Source organism: Vulpes vulpes, chromosome 13 (assembly GCF_048418805.1).
Source record: "Vulpes vulpes isolate BD-2025 chromosome 13, VulVul3, whole genome shotgun sequence".
Taxonomy (NCBI): Eukaryota; Metazoa; Chordata; class Mammalia; order Carnivora; family Canidae; genus Vulpes; species Vulpes vulpes.
In genome coordinates, this window is record NC_132792.1 from 72,021,780 (window position 1) to 72,044,001 (window position 22,222).

At 39.4% G+C, this 22,222-nt stretch overlaps 2 protein-coding genes across 17 annotated transcripts in view; one reads left to right on the forward strand and one right to left on the reverse strand.

Annotated features, from left to right (window-relative positions):
- The window catches only part of TGS1 (trimethylguanosine synthase 1), a 40,699-nt gene extending 34,205 nt beyond the window's left edge, over window positions 1-6,494 (reverse strand). For 2 of the 3 annotated variants that reach the window (XM_026011531.2, XM_072734712.1), the window contains exons 1-2: window positions 6,360-6,494; window positions 698-762 (exon numbers count right to left, since the gene is read on the reverse strand). In XM_026011531.2, the coding sequence (XP_025867316.2) occupies window positions 698-762; window positions 6,360-6,463 (169 nt within the window). In that variant the 5' untranslated portion in view covers window positions 6,464-6,494. The remainder of the gene's footprint in view (window positions 1-697; window positions 763-6,359) is intronic. The other variant, XM_072734713.1, reaches the window with a different exon arrangement.
- Window positions 6,495-6,664: 170 nt separating this feature from the next.
- Window positions 6,665-22,222, forward strand: part of TMEM68 (transmembrane protein 68) — a 98,048-nt gene continuing 82,490 nt past the window's right edge. For 5 of the 14 annotated variants that reach the window (XR_011996656.1, XR_011996655.1, XR_011996657.1 and 2 more), the window contains exons 1-3: window positions 6,708-6,844; window positions 14,223-14,267; window positions 15,119-15,512. Coding sequence is in view for 5 of the 14 variants with exons in the window: in XM_026011563.2 (XP_025867348.1) it covers window positions 15,188-15,512 (325 nt within the window). In the remaining 9 variants the exon portion in view is untranslated. Of the gene's footprint in view, window positions 6,845-7,177; window positions 7,924-13,823; window positions 13,847-14,222; window positions 14,268-15,118; window positions 15,513-19,695; window positions 19,799-22,222 lie in introns of those variants that run through there. The other 9 variants (XR_011996658.1, XR_011996659.1, XM_026011563.2 and 6 more) reach the window with 7 other exon arrangements.

The following is a 22,222-nucleotide window of genomic DNA, read 5'->3' on the forward strand; positions in this document are numbered from 1 at the left end:
CTATGGATGTTCACTTGGCATTTATCCTGAATAACTTATCCATACAATTCTTAAGGTATCTAAACAAGGAGGTCATTAGACTGAGGTAGCTTGAAGGCCTTTGTTGTCTATGTAAGAAAACCAAAAACCTAAGCCAGAATCAAAGCACTCAAATCTAAGAAAATAACACTTAAAAACAACTAATCACAAACAACCAACCAACCCAAATGAGGCCACTGGTTAAGCCACAGCCAATCAGTAATTTCCTTGCTTTGTTTCTACATCTTCTCTATAAAAGCCTCTTTCCTAACTCCTGTCCTGAAGTGGTGCTCCTATGCAGGGAGTTGGCACCGCCAGAGCTGCATATGTAAGCTCAAATACACTCTTGAAAATTTTAATGTGCTTCTGCTTATCTTTCAACACAATAAAATTCTGCTGAAAAAAAAAAATATGTTCTCTACTTTTCAAAGCTTCAAATTTCAGCTTGCCTTATCTAATGGCAACAACTCAAGAAGGAATGCTACTTATAGCAAAAGAGGCTACCTCAAGTCCATGTATGAACTAGCTACAGAGAAAAAAAAGATGTGCTTTGATAGGGATTTTAGAGCCATGTTATTAAAAAAAGGTAAGGACTATGATTATAACAAATTATATTTAAAATCAATGCATTATAACACTTTGAGCAAAAGAAGGGCCATATCACTTTATACTGTATTACCTGCATTGTCACCATTGCCTTTGACATAGTAGCCTTTTAATCCCAAATTGCACAATTTTCGATCTCTGCAAAGCAAATTAAAAGTCAATACTGAAATATATTAAATTATAAACTTGAGAAAAAAGCAAGTTCAAGGCAGCATAGATTAATTAAAAAGGTTAAGGAACAGAAAAGCAATCTGCTAATACATTTACCTCATCTGTAATATACAGGAAACAAAAATACGTATCTTGTGAAATTATTATAAGAATAGTACATGTAAAATATTTAAAATATATCACATGGGAAGCATTTATAACTATTGATTATTAAAATTAAATGGTAGTTCTAGTATGGGGAAAGAATTGATCTTATAATACATGAACAATGAAGTGTTCTCTAAATTTGCTGTAAGAAGTGAGCATAAAAGTGGAAAGATTTATCTTACATACATATAAATCCACACGCAGACCCTACCCCATTTGCAAATAGGCCAAGGTATCATTACCAATGCCTAGTAGACAGATATTCTTGGTCTAAGCAAAAGTTGTTTTGGGGACTAACCCCAAAAAAGTTCTTATTTAAATATTTTATCAAACTGAAACATAAAACAATTCAGCCTCAACAATTTTACATTTTATCTATTTATCTATGTATCTATCCATCTAGGGAAAGCTCTAAGCCTAACATGGGGCTCAAATTCATGACCCCAAGGTCAAGAGTCGCATGCTCCACCAAATGAGCCAGCCAGCTATCTCAACAGTGAATGATTAAACTTTTCTTTACATAACTACTTCTAAATTTTTTCTCTATCTGCTAGATTGGAAATTACTTAACCCAAATAAACTTGGCAGAACACTTTAAAAAAAAAAGGAGAAAAGGAACACCTGAGTGGCTCAGTGGTTGAGCGTCTGCCTTTGGCTTAGGGCGTGATTCGGGAGTCCCAGGATTGAGTCCTGCATCGGGCTCTCTGCATGGAGCCTGCTTCTCCTCCCTCTTCCTATGTCTCTGCTTCTCTCTCTGTCTCTTATGAATAAATAAATAAAATCTTAAAAAAAAAAAGGGAGAAAATTTTGCTATTATCTTCCTACTATTAAATTCAGCTGTAATAAACTCCATCAGAAGTCCCATAAGGCCATCTTCAAGTATTAGCTAATTTTTCTACAATGGAACCACAATAAGTTGAACACAATAAAATTCTTTTACACTTGGTATATTTCACTATCCTCCTATTTATTTTTTGATACTTTATAAAACATAAAGTAGGTAATGACTCATATAGCAGGGCAGCAAACAGGCCAGCAGATGAAATGCAAACATGCTTTGGCAGCATGCCCACTGCCTTCAAGAACATTAGACAATGGAGAGGGGGTTGAGGTGGTGCGGGAGACCAGCAGCTGCACAGAGGACATCAAGGGTGTGTCCACCAGCACCCAAAGATACAGGGCACCAAGTGTCAGGTGCAGGAAAAAACTAATCCGGTTGCAAGACTGGTTAAAATAAGTGAAGCAAAGGTACTGAGGATAATGACAGCCAAGATTTTCCACACACATACATGTATTTATGTATGCATGTAAAATACATCCTGACTGACTGTGTCTGCTGAGAGAGTGTAGAGCAATGAACATAATGAGCCCTCTGGTCTTGGTTTCTGAACACTATACTTTGCTAAAAGGAACCAAGGTTCCTTGGAGAAACAGCAGCTCCAGGTTGAAGCACAGAGGGTAAAAAATAAGCCTGGTCACCTTCTGTGCCAGACAATTAGGAGAAGGTCAAAGGATGCCAGAGACACATCAAAATGATACACAAACCACCTCAAGGAGCCCCCACCAGCTAAAACTGAGACAGTATCAACATCAAAATAAATGAGAGTAATAAGATAGAACTTCAATAAACATTCCAGAGTCCATGTTAACAGAGTCCATGTAAATAAAGGAATAAACAAATACATGGGGAGAAAAGAGAAAGTACTCCATACAGAATGCCAACTAATAAAAAGCAGAATGACAGAGATAGAGAATTATCCTTTGGCAACCTTCAGAGGCAGCTGGTTCAGGCAGGAACAGGATATTGGTAATGCTGGAGTACTTTCTCCCAAAATACTAATACACACAAGGGGCACCACTGACTTTATAGCAGGGATAGCTATGAGGCTGAAACATGATTAGATAACAGAGGTCAATGTCACCAGCGGTGGAATGGGTCCATAGAAAGTGACTCAAGTGATGCAGGACCAAGCACAGGATCACTTCTGTGACATTCCTGCTAAGAAGGCATGGCTTGCCCTGTTTCTGTTGAAATGTCAGGCAGACCCAAGTTAAGAAAGGTCAGCACAGAAGTAAGGTCTGCATTTTTCAAAATGCTGAGGTCTTGACTGGGAGGGAACGAGTGAGGAATTTTTCAAAAGGAGGAGATTGACAAGTTGTAAGGAAACATAAAAGGAACCATGGATCAGAAGGAAACGAGAAACACTGCTGGGAAAGCTGGGGAAATCCACCACCGTGGATACGAAAGAGAATACACTTATTTTAGGGAAAATATTTTAGAAGTGATCGGGAATCATGTGTGCCACTTGCTCTCAAATGGTTCAGAAAAAGACTAAAGATTGTGTTGGGAGGCACACGCGTGTATCTGTGTGTATGCAGAGGGAGAGATGAAGCAAATGCAGTTAACTGTTAACACTAGGTGAATCTGGGAGAGGAGACTATGGGAGTTCTTTGACCTGTTTCTGGATTTTTGTTTTTAAGTTTGAACCCATTCTTTACTCTTCTTCTGGCTTATTTTTGCAAGTGTGAAATTATTTTAAAATGAGTTACTTAAAAAAAATAAAATAATGAAAGCCTGTTATTTATAGCACAAAAACTTCATAACAAAAAATCTACTACTCTACCATTTCAGCATTTTCCTATGTTCTGTTCTAGGCTTCGTACATAATAACAAAATTTTACATAGCTATAATAATAGTGTAGATATTTTATATTCAGATCTTAATTAACACAAGGTATTTTTTCGTGTTACTACTGAGCCATTATAAAGATTATTTTTAAGAGCTCCACTACATTGTAATTATGTTTTCTTCATACATATAATGTATGGCAACCTGAATGTGCAGATGAAATAGAATTATGACTCTACAGCTCATAAGACTAAGGATGTTAATATAACGTCCTTAGGTAATAAAAATTAGTTATGATATTAGGTTTTATTTCCTGCCTTTGAGGAGAGGTGTACAATAACCTTACTTAGTATGAGAATCAACTGAATACTGAGAAGGAATTAGGCACCTATGCTAATGCTCATTTTTTGTTTTCTGTTACATGGACTATTTTTTCCGTTTAATAATCTATTCTAGAATTTTGCTAACAACTGATCTGTTGTTTTAAGCCTGTGAAAGAGACCTTTTCCCTACCAGGTAAGGTTATACAAGTAAGCCTGTGAACTTATAGCATGTCTCCAAGTCCCAAAGACTTCTCAGTGACTATTAGAAATAATTCCAAGATCACATTCTTTTTGTTCTAAAGGGTTATAATTTGGGCATTAAATGATCTAAAGTTAAAAGCCATTCTTTTCTCTTTACCTATTTTGAATTCAGAATGTAGCTTCTAAAAGTAAGTAGGGCTTTTAAGTCTTAAGAATGCATAAGAAATTATCTGAAATTTAAAAGATGAACCTTTTAGTTCAAAAAGACTAAATTCAGGGGCACCTGGGTGGCTCAGTGGTTGAGTGTCTGCCTCCAGCTCAGGTCATGATCCCTGGGGTCCTGGGATCGAGTCCCACATTAGGCTCCCCACAGGGAGCCTGTTTCTCCCTCTGCCTGTGTCTCTGCCTCTCTCTGTGTGTCTCTTAGGAATAAATAAATAAAATCTTAAAAAAAAAAAAAAGACTAAATTCAAAGTAATTGGTGATTTGCATGGCAATTCAAGTGTGTTTTAAATAAAGGTGCTTTGGGGGGGGACACTTGATGGGATGAGCACTGGGTGTTATTCTGTATGTTAGTAAATTGAACACCAATAAAAAATTAATTTATTAAAAAAATAGCATAACACCCCCCCAAAAAAATAAAAAAAATAAAGGTGCTTTAATTAAAACCTAGTATTACTGTTTTGCAGGAGTCCAGCAAGACAATTTTTCTCAACTTTTTTACAGTTTGTAACTTAGGTTCCCTCTCCTTCTTTTTGGAAAGGAGGCTTCCTGAAGACCATCCCAAGACTCAACCCAGCTTCAGGCTAAGAAGTTAAGTGTGTGGCCTTGGCTTTCTTTTCCTTTTCCTTTTACATAGAGTCTGCCCGTCACTCCCTCCCACTCAAGTATACCCCAGTTTATTCCCACTCTTTAGACATCCTTTCAAATGCTACTTCCTCAAAGAAATCTGTGATCTGTGGAGAAACGTTAGGTTTTTGCTATCATATATACAGCTGCGCTTCTCTCTCACAGCACTTAGAAACGGTACTTAGCTAAATATTCACGTAACGCTTGTCTTAGTATTGACCTCCTTTGCTAGAAAGTAAACTCAAAGGGTGTAGGGAGGGCTGTGTCCTGCACCCGGGTGCCTACCAGTGCACCTTATACAAGGAAGCACAAGAGACATTTGTGGGATGAATGTACGCAGGTATACTTACAAAGGCGACAAATGCTTTTTATAAAGACAGCGTTTAATTTCCCTTTGGGTCAATTTTCCAAATACTCCACAAAGCACGACCCACAGCAAGAATGCCTTCTCACTTAAATTCTACCACGGTAAAAAAAAAAAAAAAAAAAAATTCTACCACGGTAACCTCTATTAAAAGTCTAGCACACAAAATTCGCTTCCACAAGTTGAATCTAACCATCAGCCTGTGCGATTACTGGGGGGTCGATATGCCTGTTTTAGGGATGAAATAAAGATCCAGGGGATCCCTGGGTGGCGCAGCGGTTTGGCGCCTGCCTTTGGCCCAGGGCGCGATCCTGGAGACCTGGGATCGAGTCCCACGTCCGGCTCCCGGTGCATGGAGCCTGCTTCTCCCTCTGCCTGTGTCTCTGCCTCTCTCTCTCTCTCTCTGTGACTATCATAAATAAATAAAAATAATTAAAAAAAAAAGAAATAAAGATCCAAGAGGCTAAACTTACACACCTAAGACAAAGAAAGCCTCCCCTGGACTCCAATCCTTGAGTCCGTTTTTTTCCCTATTCCCTGGTTCTCTTCCATGCAGGGCGATTTTTTTTTTTTTTTACCTCAAACACATATTTTCCAAAAACACAGCTCCAAAACTGATGTGATTATAATGCAGTCTTTTATCTCGGGTAATCAGAAGCTCTTTCTAGGCGCATCTGCGCTTTACTAAGACTTAAGGTCTTAAAAAATGTCAACCAACAAGGCCCCTGAAAGCCTTCAACCTGTGACGTCACACCCACTAAGGTTTCATCTTACGTTTCATTCGCCTGATTTTAACATGCCCCCCGCCCCCCCCGGAATAAAGCGGAATAAACCAGCTACCACGTCTCCCCACAGCAGCCCACGGGCAGATGCAGTGTTGCACTTGGTGGCAATGGGCGACCTCTCCTGAGGTCCGGGGCTGTCCCTGAAACATCCCCCTGCCCAAAGCTTACACTCGGGGCGGGGATCCCAATTCCGAGTCGTCCGCAAGGCCCGCGCTTCTGGGGAAACAACTGTGCCAGGAATGAAGGGGAACAGGCCTCGACTTACTCCACAAACGCCCTGGAGCAGAGGCAAAGGATCCCGGCATCCTCCTCCCGGTCCTCGACGAAGAGAAACATGTCGGCCACGCGGCTCCACTTCTCGCAGCACATTTTACCTCCGTGCAGGAAGCCCTGCGCGGAGCAGCCCGGCACCGGCCGCCCGGACCTCTGCTCCGCTCCTGGAGGCCCCAACGGGGTCTGGCCGGCGCGCCCGAGGGGATGTCACGGACGAGGAACCCGCCCCGGGCCGCTCGAGCCTGGAGGGCGCCGAGAAGCCGCCGCCGGAAGTGGCTCCGGGCGCCCACGGGAAGGGGCGGGGCGAAGGCGGTGTCACGCTCTACGCTGTCCGGGCTGCAGCCGCGCTTCGTCTTGTTCTTCACCGGTTGCTCGGCGGGGAAGCCGGCTGCTGAAATTTCTCCTCTTGCCTGGGTCGCTGAGCCACCGAGGGTGAGAGCGAGCCGCGTCTGCCCTCCCCGCTCCCTCGCCCCCGAGGTGCGTCGGTGCTCACCTCGGCCTCCCCGCGCTCCTCCCCGCCGGGCGCGCGTCCCTCGTCAAGTGGCGCGGGGCTCGGAACGCCCAGGCCGCGCTCCGGGTTCCGGGGGGGGGCGGCGGCGGGGGCGGGCAGCCCCCGGAGTCCCCCGCGGGACCCGGGGCGGGCGGGCCGGGCTCCCCGGTGCTCGGTGTAAGGCCGGGCGGCGGCGAGGCGGGGAGGGCTGGCCATGCCTGGGTCACAACGAGCCGGTTCACCCGCCGCGCATCCCCCACCCCCACCCCCCCGCGCCCCAGAACCCCGCTTGGCCTCGGCCTGGGCGGCGGGGCAGGGTCGTCGCGACGTGGGCAGGGGCCTCGGGGCCGGCCCGGCGACCTTCTTCCCGGATCCGAGTCGAGCCTCGCGGTGACGACGGGCGCGTGTACCCGGCAGGCAGCGGAGATGGGTGGTTGAGGCGGCTTCCAGACGCGCCAGGCTTGGAGTCCGGGTGTGACGCTCCTTCGCTACCTGCGGGATCCGGGCCAGCGACCGAGCCCTTCGGGGCCGCCCCCGTGACAGTCTGCAGAACGGGGACGTCGGCTGGCGCCTGCTCCCCGGGGCTGCTGTGTCCTGCAGCCCTGTCGTGCACCGTGACTGGTGTCCGGGGACAGCTGCTTTGTAAGCCGCGGGCGCTGCCCTTGGTCCCGGCGGTCTTGAGCCTTCAAGCCGGGCTCGGCCCGCGGCTGCTGCAGCAGGGTGGGGAGGAGGCAGGTGCACGGAGCCAGGGAGGCGGGAGCTGGACCCCCTGCTGGGCGCGGACAAGGCAGGCAGGGCTTGGTGTGTGCTAGTCGTTGAGACGGTCCAGGCAGCGTCCCCAGAGAGACCAGTTCGGCCTTGAAGGTGGTTTGGAGCGTGGAGGACTTGGTTGTGCTCTCAGTGCCGGAGCGGCCTGGCTACTCGGTTAGAAGGCGTGAAAACGGAGTTAAAACCCGGATGTGTAAGACAGTCCCGACTGGGCTGGTCGCGTGTACTACTGAATGGAAATGGAAGATGGATTTTCGAGGGAAATGTTTACTTCCGCATCCTTGCTGCTGCTGCCGCGGTAGTGTCTGAGACGGGCTCCTCTTAGCGACTCGGGGTTGGAGCGGTGCACGATTAACACAAGTGCCCCAGTGTAGACGGACGGCCTTTGGGGTTTGAGGATAGGCTAAGAAAAAAAGGAGGTGGAATAGTAATTGTCAGAGGGGAAGATCTTAGCTACAAGTTGGAGGATGTTCTGGGGCTCAAAAAAAAAAAAAAAAGGCCACGAAACCTTGAAAAGCGGCTCGTAATAGAACCTAGAGTTTGGGGATCCCTGGGTGGCGCAGCGGTTTGGCGCCTGCCTTTGGCCCAGGGCGCGATCCTGGAGACCCGGGATCGAATCCCACATCGGGCTCCCGGTGCATGGAGCCTGCTTCTCCCTCTGCCTGTGTCTCTGCCTCTCTCTCTCTCTCTCTCTCTCTCTCTCTGTGACTATCATAAAATAAATTAAAAAAAAATAAAAAAAGAACCTAGAGTTTGGAGCTTGAAATCTACAAGGTACTGCTTTAAAGATAAAATAATTAGGTTTCCCGAATATGTTTATTTAATTTATGTTGGATAGACTCCAGTTCTACTTTTGGTTTGAGGTAGAATGCTTATTCATTAGAATGGAGTCCTAAATCCTCGTAAAAACAATTCTTAAAAAATGCAGAAAGGAAAAGGGAAAATGAATTTTATTTCAGTGAGTATTTAGTTTAACTGGCATGTTCACTATATCTTCGACATGGCCTGTATACTAAAAGTAAGGAATGGATCTGCTGCCATTCATGGTGCTAAAAGTCCTGATAATGGGTTTTTAACATAGATTTATTTCCTGAAGGTTTTCTAGGAAACAAAAATCCTCTGTTCCGATTTATTAGTTTTTGAAGTACTCTTATTTTAAAATGTATAAAGTCCATTACAGTAAATGTTTCTCACCGTCAACATCAACATGGTGATACTTTCTTTATATGTGCTGCACAGACAGTGTTGTAGATAGGAAACGACCTGGAATTTTGATGATTAAAATATTGTATCTTAAAAAAATAAAATAATAAAATAAAATAAAATATTGTATCTTCCCCAAAACATCTTTTAACAATTATAGTTTTTTTAAAATAAATATTTTTATTTATTTATTTATTCATGAGAGACACACAGAGGGAGAGAGAGAGAGGCAGAGACACAGGCAGAGGGAGAAGCAGGCTCCATGCAGGGAGCCTGATGCAGGACTCTATCCCGGGGCTCCAGGGTCATGCCCTGGGCTGAAGGCAGATGCTAAACCACTGAGCCACCCAGGGATCCCAACAATTATAGCTTTTAATTTGATTAAAGTAAGTTAGTAAGGAGTCAAATAATAGCATATGATAAATTGGAGGGGGGAAAAGGGCTGGGCAGAAGTAGAAGGAAGACAGAGATTGCAATCTTAATATTTTCAGCCTTTTCATAAAAGAGAGAAATAGAGAGAAATATTAAAGAAGTTACAATGAAAACCAGAGTCGGAAGTGGGAGAATTGGGTTTTAATTTTGGTCCTTGGTTCTTCACTGAATTAATTTATTATCTTTGGGCAAGTCAGCTTGGCTTTCTCTTTTTAACTGGTTTCTGCAAAATTAAGAAGTTGCATTCATTAAATTCTAAAGCCCTGTTCACATATTATCAAAAGTAAGTATTTTATCAGCTCAAGAGCTTGTTATTCAGACTCTTCAGTTCTTTAGTGGCACGTTTTAGGGCACTATCTTGGTCTACATTTTTTGTCAGAGATTTGAATGAACACAGTTGGGGTTTATCTTTATTTAGCTGGTATTTGTCAGGTGACTACTATGTGTCAGGCATATTATTCTAAGTCCTTTACATATATTTTCTCATATGATTTTGTTTACTGATGTATCCTCTAGCGTTTAGAATAGTTATCAAGGGCAAACTATTTGGTTAATAAATATATGTTGAGTAAATGAATTAATAACCCAGTGATGTAAGTCTTGTCTGAGCCTCCCCTTTCCCTTTCTTAGACGCTGTATTCTGTCTCCTCTGGCCTAATCAAGGACTGGTTCCAACAATTATTCCTCTCCCGTATCGTCTATTACTTACTCTCCTGTGACGCATTACCATTGGTATTAAAGACTGCTATATTTTCTTTCATCTTAAAACAGCAACAAACTTGACCCACATTCCTGTCTAGATAGTTACTACTTCTCTGTTCCTTTTTGCATCAGCATTCCTTTGAAGAATTGTCCATATTTGCTATTTCTAATTCATTTCCTCTTACTTTTTCATGAGTTTACTCCACCTGTCTTTCATTCCCCACTGTATCAAAATAGTTTTTAATTATCAGGGTTTGTTAGTGTCTCTGTGTTATAAAAGCCAGTGATCAATGATCATTTCTTAGACGTCTCTGCATCATTTGAAACAGCTGAATAACTCATTTCTTCTTGAACCCTCTCTTTGACATGCAGGTTTCCACTCCCAGAAGGAGAATACTGGTTCCTCTTTGTTTTCTCAATGTCTAAAATGTTGAGTCCCTTGATGCTCAATCCTGGGGACTCTTTCATTGTATATTTCCTCCCTAAAAGTATCTTTTTTTAGTTTCAAGGTTTTCATGCAATCTGTGTGTTGCCAGTTCCCAAATCTGTTTCTCCAACCCTGATCTTCCTGCTAATCTCCTGACCAGCTGCCTGTTGAAGGTCTTCACTTGGATGTCTGTAAGAATCTTAACATGTTCAAAACAGAATTCCTGATCTCCATCCTGCTCCCCAAATCTGTTCATAGTGTACCTCCATCTTTTCACAAGCAAGCTAATAATGATGACCATGACAGCAGTACTTACTTAGTGTTTATAAAGTGGAGAGTACTCTTTTTTTTTTTTTTTGACATATATTCTTCACTACAGTCATACTAGACAAGTACTGTTATTATCCCCAATTCACAGATGGAGAAACTGAGGCAGATGTGATAAGTAAATTGCCTTGGTCACACAGTTAAGTGGCAGAGTTTCCTGGAATATAAACCCACTTTGCCAAAAAACCATGTAGGCCTCCCAGACTTCTCTCACTCACTCTCATTCTGTACCTATTCATCAGCTATTCCTGTTGGCTTTATCGTCATGGTATATCCAGAAATTGATCATCTCTTACAGACCTTCACTCTGTCGCCCTTGTCTGAGCCACTTTATTACTCATTTCAATTATTGCCTTAACTTCCTATTTATTTGTCCCCTGTGCAGTGTATTCTCAGCACAGCGGTCATTTAAACTCCCAAGTGAGGCAGTCTCAATCTTCTGGTGCCTTCATCTCACTTAAGATAAAAGCAGGCCTATAAAGTTCTACAGTGCGACCCCTCTGCCCATTTCTGATTGCTCTCCCTATCACTCTTCTTCAGCCTGCTTCCTTGCCACTCCTTAGACCACACTACGTACACATCCTTTGTATTTCTCTTCCAAATACCCACATGGTTTGCATCCTCACTGCCTCAGGTCTCTGCTCAAATGCTTTCAGAGAGTCCTTCCCAGGCTACTGTATATCACATAGCAACCCCCCCTCCTACCCTCTTGCCTGCTATAGACCTCCTTTCTTACCCTGCTGTAGATTTTTCTCCATAGCACCTACCATCATGTAATGCAGTATATGTACTATTATATGCCAGTTTTATAGATCTTAGCAAGTTGAGGCACAGTTGGGTTACTATATATGCTCCTCTCAGTATCAAACAACTGGAGTCAGTCATGGAGACTGACCTGAGTGGTAAAAGGTTATGAAATTAGGGTCTGAGGAGGTGTTGAAAGAATTAAGGATTCTGACCAGAGAATGGGTTTTTGTAGCTCGTCATAGCTGTGCTGAAACTTAAGAGTTTGTCTAATGGAAGAGGTTCTATGGTATAGAACTAGGTCCAGTAGGGAAGTTACAGTGAGGTAAGTATATGGAAGATCTTTTTAGTAGTTTGATGGATAGTTTTGAAGATGGAATCAGACACCTTTTGATTTTTTCTGTTCTGGAAGGGTTTAAATCAAAATCGAGTTTGACAGTTTAGAGGAGGTTCTTTCATGCAGCACTGGGCCACCTGTTCAGGGACTACTTATGAAGATGGCCATGTAAACTCTCTCACGGGATGCCTGCCAATGCACTGTCCCTCTTCACTGTACTGTGTGTGTACTGTTTGTTTGATAAATCAGAATGTAATTGAGGATAAGTATAGTTCTAGTACCAGTTTGAGCGAGGGGGTACTAAAGAAGGTTTTAAAACCATAAGATGCTATGATCCTATTAAAATCAGAAATGAGGTTAGAGTATTGGGGCAATTGTATTAAGCAATAAGGTTAGATCATCAAAACAATTGGTTTTTAGGCCTAGGAAAAGCTTCTTCTAACATATTTGAGAGGCTATTGTAAATTTTAATTTATTTTATTTTTTAATTTATTAACAGTATTAAAATCTCTTTTTCTGTTGAGTTGTAATTCACCATAGCATTGACCATTTAAAAATGTATGACTTCAAGGTTGTATAACCATCACTACTATCTAATTCTGGAACCTTTTCATTATTCCCAAAAGACACCTCTGTTTCCATTAGCAGTCACTTGTCATTGCCCCCCGGCAGCCACTTACCTTTTTGTTTCTATTCATTAGCCTATTCTGGATATTTCATATAAATGGAATCATACAGAACGTGGCCTTTAGTGCCTGATTTTTTTAATCTAGTATGTTTTCAAGATTCATGCCTATTGTAGCATGAACCAGTACCTCTTTCTTTTTTTGGCTGAATAATACTCTGTTGGAGGGGTGGAGCACATTTAGTTTATCCGTTTATCAGTTGATGGACATTTGTGTTGTTTTCACTTTTTGGTCATTAGGAGTAATTTTGCTATCAACATTCACATAGGAATTTTTGTGTGAATACATGCTTTTAGTTTTCTGGGATATATACCTAGGACTAGAACTGTTGAGTCATAAGGTATGTTTAGCTTTTCAAGAAACTGCCAAATGGATTTCCACAGTGGTTGCACATTTTACATTCCCACCAGCAGTGTATGAAGATTCTAATTTTTCCACATCCTCATCAACACTTATTTTCCATTTTTGTGATTCCAGCTATCCTAGTGGGGGGAGCTCTCATTTTAAAAGTAACACATTTTGGTATGTTCCTGTTGCCTTCTAAATGATCAAACCCTGATACATTATAAGGGTTCAAGTCTTTAGATGGACTAATGAGCATGTGATGTAATTAAAGCCCGTATCATTGTATGGTGACAGATGTCAGCTACACTTGTGGTGAGCACAGCATAACATACAGAATTGTCAAATCACTGTGTTGCACACCTGAAATGAATGTGGCATTGTGTGTCACTAATACTTCAGTAAAAAAAAATAAATAAAGCCAGATTGTGGGCTTAATGTGTGTTGTGCTTCCCTTATGTTACCATAGCAGGCATATATTTCTCAAAAGTAAATGCTCTTGGTTACAAGGGAATTAAATTAGACTAAATCTTCCATCCCTGGAGGAGTAAGTCAAAATGTATTCCCTGTTAATAAGTCAATCAGCAAGATAATCTTGGCATAAAGACAATGTATAACTGCTCTTGTATATCTGTCTCTCCCTCTCCCTCTATCCGTTTCTTTATTTACTCATTTCCTGTCTCATCTACAGAGGGTTCGAGATGATTTTTGTAAAGTTACATAGTATGAAGTAATGACAAATATCTCTTAAGAATAGAATCAGAACCAGAAAAAATAGGAATAAAGGAAAGAAATCTTGTGTAAAAGATCACGATCATAAGAGCTAGTGTAATTTTTTTTTAAAGATTTTATTTATTTATTCATAGAGACACAGAGAATGAGAGGCAGAGACACAGGCAGAGGGAGAAGCAGGCTCCATCCAGAGAGCCCGATGTGGGACTCGATCCAGGGTCTCCAGGATCACGCCCTGGGCTGTAGGCGGCGCTAAACCGCTGCGCCACCGGGGCTGCCCAGAGCTAGTGTAATTATATATCATAAATCTTATTTGATATCAGCTTATTATCTGGAAAAGTTACTAAAAAGAGACATGATCAGTTATACATTTTACCTTCATACTTTTTCTCCAAAGAAGTAAAGTTTTTTTATAGCTCTGAATTTAGAAAAAAGTCTTAAGTGGGGCTTTATATAATGGAAGTAAATAGTGTTATAGAGCTATCTGCACTAAAGCATTGGTAACAGTCTAATTTTTAACTGTAATGCACTAGTGTGGGGCTAGGGCCATAACATTTGTCACACATTTATGAAATATTTATTTTATGGAACTATTAACTTGAGATATTAACAATTATTATTTTTTAAATCATATTTTTCTTCCATTTGTATACTTTGTTTTCCAGAATACTTACACTGAAGCTTGGGACAAGATATTTACCTAATTTCTGGTAAGTTAAGTGGCTAGTTTAGAGATAAGTGACATAAAGGGATGAAAGGGGAAAGGAGAGAAAATGAGTAGGAAAAATCAGAGAGGGTGACAGAACATGAGAGACTCCTAACTCTGGGAAACGAACAAGGGGGTGTGGAAGGGGAGGTGGGTGGGAGGATAGGGTAACTGGGTGACAGGCACTGAGAAGGGCACTTGATGGGATGAGCACTGGGTGTTGTACTATATGTTGGCAAACCGAACACCAATAAAAAAATATACAAAAAAAAGAGATAAGTGACATAAAATAATTGTATAGGTATCTTTTCAGTCGTTGAAAACTTAGAAATTTTAGTGACTAAGATAAAAATGACACTGATAAAATTTTATTATTGCAGAATGTCAAAAGAATATTTTTTTTGTAAACCTGCTTATAAAAGACAGTACCCAAAAATATATGTCATCGTTTCCTAAAGAATTGGTTTACTTTTATTAAATCAAATATTGATGCTTTCTTTTGTGAAGAACAGTTATCTCAACATAACCTAGTTTAAGATACATTCAGTATGGTCCACTTAAGATGTAACTCAAATGATTAAGATCAATCCAAAATTTCATTCTTCATCAGGTTTATTTTCCTCTCTCAATTATAGCTTGTGAGTTATTTCAAAAGCTAAACCTGACATACTTTATGAGCATGCAAATTAAACCTTATAATTTTCACATTGAAGTCTGTAACAAAGTTAACCAAGTTAACTATTAACAATCTACTCATTTTTCATATTAAGAAATGATTCTATGTAATATTAATGTAGACTAAAACATTTTTTTCAGCTGTGAAGAGAATAACATTGGATTATGTTTCTCTTCTAGTGGCCAAGTTAAGGACCTACCATGACGATGAAGAAAGAGACTGAATTTGTCATTTTCACCTAAAGAAAAATGATAGACAAAAATCAAACCTGTGGTACGGGACAGGATTCTATGCCCTATATGACTTGTCTGATTCACATACTTGAAGAATGGTTTGGTGTGGAGCAGTTGGAGGACTATTTGAATTTTGCAAACTATCTCCTTTGGGTTTTTACACCACTAATACTTTTAATACTTCCTTACTTTACTATTTTTCTTCTCTATCTTACTATTATTTTCTTACACATTTATAAGAGGAAGAATGTATTGAAAGAAGCCTACTCTCATAATTTATGGGATGGCGCAAGGAAGACGGTGGCAACTCTTTGGGATGGACATGCAGCAGTTTGGCATGGTAAGCAAGATTACTTTGTGGTCTCTGTGTGGCTGTTCATGAGTGTGGCACTGAAACTGTATCATTATCCCATTTTATTGATTGATACTGAAAAATATAGGGGATATTTACTATTTCCTTTTATCTCTTTGCATACATTGTATATATATAAATATGTCTTTCTTAACATGAGTTTTTCTAAGCATATTAGTTTCCATTAAACAACCATACAACAGACTATTTCTATAACCTAAAATATTAAAATTTGTATGTAAGCTATCTAAACGACTAAGAAACTAATTAAAGCTGTATAGAAACCTATTTCAAAAATGCTTTAGTTATTTAGAACTTAATTCCATTTTGTTCAAAATAAGTTTGACTTTCCTAGTGTAGAGATTTTTAGGAAAATGAGTATTAACTGATAATATTACATATAATTAGTATACCCAAACCTACCCATTTCCTGTTTGATTCATTTCAGAGGTCATATGTCTCTTGAATAAATGAATAGCAACAAGTTTCTCTCCAGGATATTCATTCTTTATCATTTGAGAGATTGTGGTGTTCTACATTTAATGATTGGCGGTCTTTGTTTGGCTATTATGAAAATTGCCCTCTTGTATAGCCTTTTATCAAGGACTTGGTGTTTTTCTTTACCAATTTTTGTCTTATTTGTTGGTCATTTTTGTGTTAGGACAGAAAATACAGAAAATTCGATAGGTGGGTAACAAAGGTGTACTTTCTATTTCATTTTGAGCATCAGAGTGGTTTCAGAAGGAAGCACAGATTTTGAAATAGGTACCAGAGGTTACATATCAGGAAGTATAAGGCTGCTAATAGCAAAAGTCACCAGTAACATGCTTATTAGGCCAGTGTGTCATCATTTTAATACTACATGCATTCTTTTTTTTTTTTTTTTGAAGAGTATTTATTTATTCATGAGAGACACAGAAAGAGAGGCAGAGACATAGGCAGAGGGAGAAGCAGGCTCCCTGCGAGGAGCCCGATGCAGGACACCATCCCAGGACCCCAGGATCACGACCTGAGTCAAAGGCTCAACCACTGAGCCACCCAGGTGCCCCTACCACATGCGTTTCTTATAAGTCTTTTTTGAGCACCTATTATGTTATACGCTGTTGAATGCTTACCATACATTCTTTTAGAACTTATGATAGATTCTACATATTGTCCCCATTTTACAGTTTTCCTGTGAGGAAGTTGAAGTTTGTCCTAGGTTTGGGAATTCAGGGTCAAAAGTAGTGGTATTCAGCAGGTTTGCAAACAGGAGCCATATGCCTTTGATGTGTTGAATTTTGAATATTACTCATTAATGTTAATGCTCTTGCCAGTCTTTATGCATGGTTGTTTTACGTGAGATGATACTTCAGCATATCGTGTGTATGCATCTGAGAGACTGCATCTATGTAGACTGCTGTTGGTTCATTGTCTACAGTGACACAAAACTACAGTGGCATTGTTTACAATACTTGTGAATATATTTATCCTTCTCCCAAATATACACCCCTATATTTCAGAATATTATATATCCTAAGGAATTTGGGTTTGTGTATATTTCAGGACACATGATTTAATTTAGATAATTTCAAGCACTAAGCTTATTTTGTAATAGAATATGTAATTTTGAGATTTTTTTGTTTTTCTGAGGTATATTTAAATATGCATTTATGGCTCAGAGGAAGTAAAATATATAGTTCTTAGCCCATTTTAATGTTTTTTTTATAGTAACTTAACATTATATTTTATTAGCTAAGTGACACTCTTTTAAAAGTGATTGTTCCTTATTCAACCATAAAAAAATGAGGAAATCCTGCCATTTACAACATGGATGGACCTTGAAGGCATTATGCTAAGTGAGATAAGTCAGACAGAGATAAATACTGTATGATTTCACTTATATGTGCCATCTAAAAAAAAAGAAAAATCCCAAACTTATAGAAAAAGAGGTCAGACTTACAGCTACCAGAGGCAGAAGATGGGGAAGGGTGAATTGGAGGAGGGTGGTCAAAAGTACAAACTTCCAGTTATTAGATAAATAAGTTCTAGGGATGTAATATACAACACGACTATAGTTAACACTGCTGTTCAATGTATAGTAAAGTTTTTAGGAGTAAATCTTAAGAGTTTTTACATAAGAAAAAGTTTTTTCTTTATTTTTTTTTAATCTATATGAGATGATGGATGTTAGCAGAACCTGCTGTGGTAAATCATTTCACAATATATGTAATTCAGACCATCATGCTCTGTGCCTTTAACTTATACAGTGATACATACCAATTGCTTCTCAATAAAACTGGAAAAAATGATTTTCTTTATCCTATTGTTAATGACATATATAAAAAGCATTTGTGTACATATTTGGATTTTTGTATTTGGTGTGAAATCAGTTTTAATTTATGCTTTTTAAAGAATCTTCAAAGGAATTTTTTAACTAATAAAGGTGTTTATTGTAAAAAAATGTGGCAAAAAACCAAAGAAAATAATGGTTACCTAAAATTTACTATGCATTTGCATTTTGTTAAAATTATAGTGTGTTTATAATTTCTTACATGTGTTGCCAATTAGTATTTTTCATGTCACTAAGCCTTACTGACTTCTAATGACTACATGGAACTATATAAGTCTTATAATGAATGTAGTCATTTATCTGCTAAGCTATCATTTATTTATAACTTGTTTACTATAAATTTCTTTGTATAAGAATCTATCCACTGTTTTCTGTTTTGAAGTTGTATTTTATGTCATACTGTATATAATTTAAGTGCTCTGTCATTTTTCAAAAACCTCTTTTTTTAAAAAAAGATTTATTTATTTGACAGGAACTACAAGCAGGGGGAGCAGCAGGCAGAGGGAGAAAAAGGAGCAGGCTCCCTGCTGAACCCTATGTGAGGCTGGATCCCAGAACTCTGGGATCATGACCCGAGCTGAAGACAGACACTTAACCCATTGAGCCACCCAGGCGCCACCCCTACCCCCAAAAATTATCTGATTCTTGTTTGCTGCATACCATAATTCCTATAGTAAATCAAGAAATATTAATTTGATGTTTCTTAAATACCTATATTTGTAGGTAGTTTGCTTGGTGGTAGGTCAATGAAATCCTTACCCTCAAGTTAGCTTTTTAAACTTGACTTATTTTTCAAAAACCGTAATTCCTGGAAAATATGAATATTTTAAAAAGCTGTACTCATAATATTTAATATTTCCCCTGAAAATTAATAGGATGAGAAAGAGTCCTCAGATATCTAAGTGTTTTTGAGAGAAGTAAAGCTATTTATTTTAGCACAATGTAAAGGTAATGAGGACTATAACTTTCACTTTAGGAAAGTAAGGAATATTTCATTTTGAGGCTTTTAGTAGTTTATCTTGTTTTATTTCATATTTGTTATACAAGGGAAATTTATTGTCTGAAAATATGTATGCTCACCTAATGCCATCGTAACTGGTTAAATTCATAGGCAGAATAAAATTTTTGAAAAATATGGTGGATAAGTAGTTTGATCATAGGGTTTATTATGAGTTACTGAGTTTTTTTATGGACAAACTTTTACTTTATATTCTATTACTTCATAAAAAAATAGATACATTTTATTCACTAAAGGGTCCTATAAATTAAACCATATGTAGCAAGATCTATGGGAAAATTAAATTGAGGTATTAAGAAATATTCCCTCTCTGCTTCAGTTGAAAAAGCAATTCCTTTAATCTCTTCTGTCTTTCATTGGGTGAGGGACTGCCTGAGTTCAAAACCAATGACTGGTTGGGTGGCCTTAAGAAGTTACGTAACTTCTTTTTCCCCTTCCCCCTCTCCTTTCTCCTCCCTGCCTTTTGCAACAGTTATGATTTTTTTAAACTTTTTTTTTTAAATTTAGTATTACAGAGAAGTTGCAAAATACCAAGATTCTTGCATGTTTTTCACACAATTTCCTCTAATGTTAACATCTTACGTGACCATTTATACAGCTATTGAATTAATGATGTTACAATACCATTAACTAAACTACAGGCCTTATTCAAATCTTACCAGTTTTCTCACCAGTGTCCTTGTACCAGAATCCCATGCTGCATTTAGTGCCCTGTCTCCTCCAATATATGATGGTTATTTAGTTAGGTGTTTTGTTTTGTTTTGTGTGCTTCACAGTTTTGAAGATGACTGCTCAATTTTTTGTAGACTCTCAATTTAGATATGATGTTTTCCATAATGTGACTGAAGCTACACATATTTACACGTATTTGACAAGAATACCACAAAAGTGATGATGTATTCTTCTCAGTGCATCATATCAGAGGTACATGATGTTGGTATGTCTGATTACTGTTGATACTAACTTTGATTATGTGGCTAAGGAGGTGTTTCCAGGTTTCTCTACCATAAAGTTGCTATTTTCTACTTGGTAATTGATAAATATCTTAGGAGAACTACTTAAAACTAAATAACCTCCTCAAACAAGATATTTAATGTTTTGAATCTTATTTTCCCCATCTAGAAAATGGGTTGTAAGGATTCAGTGAAATTTCATGTAAAGTGGTATTTAGCATAATTTCTATTGCATACTAAATGTTTAATGAATGTTAGCTATCATAATTATAGAGTATCTTTTTTTTTTTTTTTTTTTATGATAGTCACAGAGAGAGAGAGAGAGAGAGGCAGAGACACAGGCAAAGGGAGAAGCAGGCTCCATGCACCGGGAGCCCGACGTGGGATTCGATCCCGGGTCTCCAGGATCGCGCCCTGGGCCAAAGGCAGGCGCCAAACCGCTGTGCCACCCAGGGATCCCTAGAGTATCTTTTTTAAAAAAGATTTATTTATTTGAGAGGGAGAGAGTACCTTCGTGCAAGCAGGGGGAGGGGCAGCAGGAGAGGGAGAGAGTCTTGAGCACACTCCCTGCTGAGCATGGAGGCTGAGCCAGGGCTCCATCTCTTGACTCTGAGATCATGACCTGAGCTGAAATCAAGAGTTGGACACTTAGCCAACTGAGCCACCCAGGTGCCCCAAAGAACATCTTCAGTAATATGGAAGGCACCAAAATACATTGTCTGTGACTTGTTCGTCATTATTATTTTTTTAAAAAGATTTTTATTTTATTTGGGGGCGGGGGGAGAGAGAGAGCAGGAGCAGGGGGAGGGGCAGAAGGAGAGGGAAAAGCAGACTCCCTGCTGAGCAGGGAGCCCAATGTGGGACTGGATCCCAGGACCCTATGATTATGACCTGAACCAAAGGCAGATGCTTAACTGAGCCCCCCAGGCTCCCCTATCTTGATCATTATTAAGTTCAACTTAACATACCTAATGTGTTCTGTCAGAGTCCCTGGTATTTTCAAGATATTTTTCGGTCATCAAATTTTTTACTATTATTTCTAGTAAATGAATTTCGCTACCTAATATACAAGCACATATGTATATACTATTTCATGAAAAGTATATCTACTTTCTACAGTGATCTGTTTTATTTTCAATTCTTTCTTATTTAAAAAGAAAAATGCTCATAACTCACTAAAGTGATTTCATAACTCACTAATAGATTGTAAATAGCATTTGTAAGTCACAGATATAGCTTAGCATAGACGTATCTGTTGTACAAGTTGTAGTATAGGCCAAGAGCATGGACTTTGGAGTTAGACAAATATGGGTTTGCACTCTGGCCCTACCTGGGCCGAGGGGCCCCACTACTCAAAATATGCCACTCCCTCCCTAGACAGTGGCTGGATGGACAGTGACAATTAATTGCCATTGTGATTACTTTCTCTGAGTTTGTGTTGCTCATCAGACCCCCTAAGGATTGGTGTACTATAGGCAGGAGATGATAGGACTGCGCTTTGGAAGTAACCTTGGGAAGAGAGAATGATAGATTTAAGAGGTTTTAGAAGTAAAACGTACAGGACTTGGTAACCAGGTAAATATGGAGTCTTGAGGAAGAGCTTAAGTGCCCTAAAGTTTCTACTTTTTTTTCTTTTTAAAAATTATTTATTTGAGAGAGAGCACGTGAAGGGGGGAGGGGCAGAGAGAGAAACCTAAGCAGACTCCATGCTGAATGCAGAGCTGGTTGCCAGGCTTCCTCCTATCACGCTGAAATCATGACCCAAGCCAAAATCAAGAGTTGGACACTCAGCTGACTGAGCCACCCTGGTGTCCCAAAAGTTTCTACTTCTGCTAGACAGGGAAACATTGGCCAGGAAATATTCCATTTAGACACAATCATGTGAGTGGAACCATAAAGATGGGAAAGTATTTTTAGGGAGCCACATTTTGCTCAAATAATTCATGTAAGAATCTGTTTAATAAAACTTGATAGGCAATTGGGCTCTAAAAGACCTTGAAAATGTTGGACTAGAGTGTTATCTACTGATGCTTTCTGAGCAGTGAGTGGTCTATCACATCTGTGACACAGTTAAATAATATATTTGGATTTCATGTTTATTGCCACTGTGGTAAACGATAGTTTTTGTCAATAATTGAATTAGCTGGATTTTTCTACTTTGAATCAGATGATTTGGTATTATATAAGTAAGTACAGTTATTTAATTCTTTTTTTAATATTCTTAATATTCTGGAAGGCACGAAGGAACCTCAGGAATATTCTGTGTAGAATCCCTCAAAGAAGTATTTTTTTTTTCTCAAAAAATTTATCTGAGACAGTTGATTCTTTTGGTAACTTGAGACCACCTCATTGATTGTTCTGTAGAGCTAAAAGTCAATCTGATTACTTGAATTAG